Source organism: Amblyomma mixtum, chromosome 2 (assembly GCF_055824585.1).
Source record: "Amblyomma mixtum isolate Tamu chromosome 2, ASM5582458v1, whole genome shotgun sequence".
Classification (NCBI taxonomy): domain Eukaryota; kingdom Metazoa; phylum Arthropoda; class Arachnida; order Ixodida; family Ixodidae; genus Amblyomma; species Amblyomma mixtum.
Window position 1 is genome coordinate 219,740,317 of NC_143013.1, and position 6,417 is coordinate 219,746,733.

Consider the following 6,417-nt stretch of genomic DNA (forward strand, 5'->3'; position numbering starts at 1 on the left):
GGTGCGGTATCAAGGTCGTACACAGCTCGATCCATCACCCGCAGTCGAACCCAGTAGAGCGTATGCACTCGGTGCTCAAAAGAATATTGCGAGCTCTTTGCTTTGAGCGCAAACGCGATTGGGAAGCCTGCGTGCCTGCAGCTATGTTCGCTTTACGATCCGCTCCCCACGAGAGCACAGGCTTCAGCCCTGCGGAGCTTGTGTACGGCCGAAGCTTAAGAACACCGCTGCGAATGCTGCGAGAGTCGTGGGAAGGCGAGGAGGAAGACCCAAACGTGGTCACGTACGTCCTTAACCTGCTTCAAAGGATCGGAAAAACGAAAGATCTTGTCGAGAGCCACATGAAGGCAGCGCAACAATTGTCAAAAGAGTACTACGACAAGTCAGCAAAGAAGCGTACATTCCAAGTGGGCAGCCAAGTAATGATACTGCGACCGTCTAAGAAAAATAAGCTTGAGGTCCAGTGGGAGGGACCCGCGAACGTGGTATCGAAACTTTCTGATACCAACTACGAAGTTAAACTAGGTAGAAGGCCCAACAAAATCTATCATAGTAACCTGATGAAACCGTACATTCAGCGTCACGCCGTCGTGAATGTGATTTTGAATGGTTCGGACGAGGAAGGTGCAGAAATCCTGACCTCTGCGGACATGAAGGAATGCGGTTCGGCTGCATTGTTAGAACAGGTTAACTTAGAACCACGTCTAAGCCAAGCCCAGAAGGAAGACTTGAGAATGATTGTTTCTGAGTTCGAAAAAGTGTTTTCGGATCGTCCCGGAAAGACGACGCTAATTGAGCACGACATCGAGCTAACGTGTGAAGAACCGATCCGTAGTAAGCCGTATCGCTGCTCTCCCGTGCAGAAAGAAATCATGGCAGGTGAGATTAAGCGAATGTAAGACCTGGGAGTCATAGTACCGGGTGAGAGCGATTACACATCGCCCTTGATACTAGTGCAAGTACCGGGAAAAGATCCCAGACCGTGTATTGATTACCGGCGACTAAACGCGATAACCCGGGATCAGACCTATCCAATACCAAACCTTGAGGAAAGGGTGGAGACAGTGTCAAGGTCGAATTACATATCCACGCTAGACCTCGTGCGAGGCTATTGGCAAGTCCCCCTTACAGAGCGCGCCAGCCGCTACGCCGCGTTCGTTTCCCCATTCGGAACGTTCCGCCCAGTCATGTTGAGTTTCGGACTCAAAAACGCGCCATATTGCTTCTCGAATCTAATGGACCACGTGCTCCATGGTCTGTCCGAGTACGCGCTCCCGTACCTGGACGATGTCGCCATCTTTTCTAACACATGGGAAGAACATGTAGATCACTTACGGGTCGTGCTGAGCAGGCTGAAGGATGCCGGCCTCACAGTCAAACCTGCTAAATGCCAGCTAGGTTGCGCCGAAGTGACTTACCTAGGGCATGTGGTGGGGCGCGGCCGGCGTAGACCGTCAGAAATCAAAGCAGCCGCTGTCGTAAACTACCCCCGGCCAACCACTAAGACCGAGATAAGGGCATTTTTAGGCTTGGCTGGATATTACCAGCATTATGTAAAAGACTACTCGACGCTTGCCAGTCCTCTCACAGACGCGCTTCGAAAGTCGGAACCCGTGAAGGTGACATGGGACCAAAAAAAAGAGAACGCGTTTCAAATGCTGAAACAGGCCTTGAGTGAGGAGCCAGTACTAATGGCGCCTGATTTTTCAAAAGGCTTCATAATTCAGTGTGATGCCAGTGATCGGGGCATGGGAGCTGTGCTATGCCAAGAGGATGATGAGGGCAATGAAAGGCCAGTTTTGTACCTAAGCCGTAAGTTGACTTGCCGTGAAGAGGCGTACAGCACTTCTGAAAAAGAATGCGCCTGCCTGGTGTGGGCAGTTCAGAAGCTCGCCTGCTACGTCGCTGGTTCCAAGTTCGTAGTAGAAACCGACCACTGCCCACTAACTTGGTTAAATAATATGTCATCTAAGAGCGGCCGGTTGCTGAGGTGGAGTATGATACTCCAGCAGCACAATCTTGTCGTTCGTTATAAGAAAGGCAAGTTAAACGCGAACGCAGACGCACTAAGCCGTGCGCTCTGACCAAGGCTACCTTCGAACGCTTCGCTATTTACATTTTGTCACTTCGCGAACGCTTGTTAAGTTCGCTCGTAAATCGGGGCAAAATTGATGTCCTCATTCGCGGCCTCAGCCGATTGTTTTCCTGCCCAAATGATCTCGAGGGAGCCAATTTACAATCATTTCATTCCTTGGGTTGCTTGCGTTTGACACTTTGTTTGAGTTTATTACTTTAGAGTTCTCGTATCCCACATGCGTCTCTTGTAGAAGAGGGAACAAAAAGGGGACAGAAATATAGCCAGCAGAGTTTTTGTGACTTTAAGTCTGGTGTATTGACGGGTGACGGAGGGCACTTGCTCGTGTTGGGTGTTGCCTGTTGGTCGGTCCTTGGCAACATGCAGATCGATCAACGACCCATGCTGAGAAGCAAGCTCTTCCGAAGGACCGAGCGAAGCTGATCTAGTCACCTGGGCGACTAAGCTGCGGAGCAGTGACCCTGTCCTGACGAGCGGGACCCGTTCTCGGAAAGGAGCCTGGAGCTACCTGCGGCTGAACACCGGACGAGAACTTGGAGGAGCCTGGCGTACGAGCGCGCCCCGCATCCGAGCCACGCGGAAGTAGCTCATCTTCGTGGCGCATTGTCTGGCGGCGGTGGTGCTGTCGTGCCGGCGCCCACATTTCGCTGGCGGGCCTGTCTAAACCAGCGCTGCGCGTCCGCCGGCGCTCAAAGCAGGCCCAGACTTTCTCGGACAAGTCGCGACATGCAGCGTGACTCATCCAGCCAGGCCGGCGCCGACACGGACCCTTCATCCTTCCCTCCTCTCCGTCGGTGCGGGCTCCTCCGACGCGTCGCCTCTCGACCATTGGTCCAATTTGAACGGTGGCCAGTGATTGGAGGATTTGAACGGCTGGCTGCCGTAACCGTTACCAGCGGCTATAAAAACGGAGCCGCGCTGAACCCGAGGAGCAGACGGGCAGCAGAAGAGCCATCACGCCGGAGCTACGCTCGCCGCCGGGGCCGCCCTTCTTCTGTGTGCCTGCCCGTGGTGCTCTTGACTCTTGTATCATGTAAAAGCCCTTGTACATACTGTACATAAAATTTATTTGACTCACCGTCGCCTCGACCGTTCCTTGGCTCGGACACCCAGTCCCAACAGTGGCGACAGCGGTGGGATGCCCCAGAGTCAACAACGGCAAAGGCGTGAAAGTGCAAGTAGTATTGCTTTCGCAATAAAACACTTGCTGTGGACTTGCCCGGCTACAGTTTCCGTGAGACGACGCTTCCTAAGAAAGGTTGGCCTGCGATGGGACGTTGCGGACGACTATCGCAAGTGGACTCAAGATAATCGGTTTTTCGCGAACTTTTGCCGCTTTTTAAGCGAGGCTTGTTTACACTCCTTTTTATAACTTTCTTTCCCTTTTTCATTATGCCTAATGGCAAACAGCTCGAATAAAAAAAAAGAGCCAGAACAAGTGGCACAAGTAGTAATGGTTCCGGTTCATCTTGATTCCTGCTGTGGATATAAGATACTATTCTTATGCTGAACAAGTCGTTTACCCTGAATAAGCGTGATTGCGCCATCAAAACCATTGCTGCGCATACCCCTTTTTTTTGCTCTTTGTAGCCTCAGACGATGGAGGTTACTAATTTTGATTTAAACAGGTAATTACTCCACTAAAGCATGATATTAAAGAAAATGGACCTCCAAATGCCACCATACGCGTCAAATTACAACATGAATATGCCGGCGGTTTAGCCGAGAGAAGCCTTTTACAAGGTGCAATTAGGGATGGAAAAATAACGCTAATTCAAGAATTGGCCGGCAGCATATGTTGATCCGTCTTTCCAGGACCTCTCGGTCTAATACGGTCATGGCCGCTGTTAAAACCTGCCAAATCAGTCGAAACAAAGTGCACTGTTTTTCTCTCCTATATAGTATCTGTTTTCTAGCTTCACAAGAACGGGATCTCCGTCGTATGTACTGGCTCACTGAACTCCGACACTGTCTTTTTTCAGAAAGTATTGATTGCTCTGCGGTGACAAAAACCCTGCGGTTCAAGTACTATAGTCAGCCACGCGGTCACAGGCACAGGTACATGCTTCGGGTTAATAGGGAAGTCCGAGGAATTTTTGAATTAAACAGTTGTGCAAAAATTTTCCATGATCACTGTAGAAATAGCATTTTTTGACGGCGAGATCGCCCACCAACCTATTGAGGACATCCACCAACTTCATGATCGTTTTTGCGACCGATGTTCCGTGACATTTGTCGCAGCCATGTACAGAGGTCAAAACGCATGTCTAGAACGAGCGAACTGTCTGTTCTGCACCTCTCAAAGCCACTGCGACCAGGAAGTCAAACAATCACAACGAAATCCTATAAGTTCAGCTGCACATGGTTACATCCAGACCATTTTTAACGAAATGTTTTCTGTAGATATCGCGTGTACAGCCCGAAACATGACCAGAACGTGTTCTAGACAAGCGTTTTGCCCTCTGTTCGTCACGCGATAGCGTAAGTGCACCTTCTAGTGAACCTACGCGACATTTATCGGTGTTTTTCCAAGGCAGTGATATTTCTGAGATAAGGTTGTTGCGACGCTGGTCGTGGTTTTCCAAGCAATGTTTGCGGCGGAACTGATTGTGCTTTTATCGAGAAAGGTTTTCCTGAAGAGATTTTCCTAAAGGGTGCATTTTCCAAGACGAGCTTGCGGCGAAACTGATTGTTTTTTTTCTAGACATGCTCGCAGCGACGCTGACCGTGCCTTTTCTAGATAATGTTCTTTCCAAGAGAAGTTGGCAGCTATGCTTATCATGCTTTTCCAAGGCAGTGATTTTCCAGACAAATCCTTGCGACTACGACCATCGCAGGTGCTGATGGACCAGATGGGGGTGCGCATCGCCTACGCCGCCTTCGAGAAGATGCGCAACGCTAGTGGCGGCAGTTCCTCCTCATCGGCGCTGATGTCCGAAATGTCGCGGCGTCTGGGCGGCGAGGAGCGCGCCTTCTTCGCCGCGCACTGCTTCCAGCTGTGCGGCCAGGCTGTGCCCAGTGCACTCGGCCGAGCCACTTCGGCCCGATCGCGCTGCAACATGGCGCTGCGGGACGTGGAGCCCTTCTGGGAGGCCTTCGGGTGTCGCGCCGGGAGCGCCATGCGACCAGAGCACCCCTGCCAGCTCTGACGGAGCCCTCATCGCTCCGCCGCATATTGCTCATAATTTTATACGCCCATTATTCTTCCGTTCATCCGATGTGTGAAATGTGGGAACGCCTCGTTCATACCGGCTACATAAAGATCCCCTAAAAATTTAGTGCGAGCCAGTCTTGAAGCGTTGGTCGCTCGTGTCGACAGGACTTTGTCATCAGAATAGATGCAAGTCGCTTAGATGACTGTTGTAAATTGCCCTTGTTTCGGACGCTTTAGATACTCATCCCTAATCTTGCGCCTGAACAAGTGTAAATGTTGTTGATGATCGGCTAGTTTAGCACAGTAGGCCACAGTGAAAAGACGTGCTTTACGTTTTACGCCTTCATTATACGTGGTCTCGTCTAGGATTTGAATTGTGAGAAGACGAAAAAGGCTAATAGTAGGCGAAAAAGGCTTGCGATGAATAAATTTTCAATCGCACCATACTTGACGCTTCGTTCGTTTCATGTCCTGCTTTTCATTTTTTCTTTTGTACGACGAGCTGCATTTTAAAAAAAGGAAGAATGACGCACTGTATGTACTGTAAGGAAGATAGTTGGGGTTTGATGCCCCAGCAGCTAGCGCCGACGAAGGAGAGAAAGAAGAAGAAAGACGAAGCTGACGAATTTCGGGTTTTGCGCTCCAGAACGCTGGTCTGTTGAGCTCCGCTCGAAGGAAGATTGTGGCCGTCCACATTAATTGTGCAAGTAACTTCATTACAGTACTTTAAAGTACTTTCACTGCCCATAGCATTTTTTTTGCAGCTGACGGCATTGATAGCCATGTCTGTTCATCCGGTGTTCATCTGTTTATATCGTTTATCCCTTTGTGAAGTTTCTCTTGTTTGTTTGCTTTTGCAACTTGATTTTTCGCACAGTGGCATACAATTACACATTTCAGTGTTTATAGGTATCATTTTCAGTAGACGCAAGACCGTTCGAAATCATTGGCATTCCTTCCAAGCGCTAGTGTAGGAAAGACGAAAATTCTGCCACAATTAAGAAGGATGATTCAGCCATCGAGGGACGCCGAATATTGCGGAAATTATACTAAGCACAAATGACTGATTGAATTTGAATAACTACCCAAGAAGGAGAGGCCGAAAGCTTGTGATCGGTCATGGTCGAAATTCACATTGGTTTCTAGTGCGCGTGGTCAAACAGAAGTC

The 6,417-nt window shown here is 49.7% G+C and overlaps 1 protein-coding gene across 3 annotated transcripts in view; it reads left to right on the forward strand.

Annotated features, from left to right (window-relative positions):
- Window positions 1–5,606, forward strand: part of LOC149362622 (uncharacterized) — a 53,243-nt gene extending 47,637 nt beyond the window's left edge. For all 3 annotated transcript variants that reach the window (XM_089569773.1, XM_089569775.1, XM_089569774.1), the window contains exon 10: window positions 4,933–5,606. In XM_089569773.1, coding sequence (XP_089425899.1) covers window positions 4,933–5,244 — 312 coding nt within the window. In that variant the 3' untranslated portion in view covers window positions 5,245–5,606. The remainder of the gene's footprint in view (window positions 1–4,932) is intronic.
- Window positions 5,607–6,417: the final 811 nt, after the last annotated feature.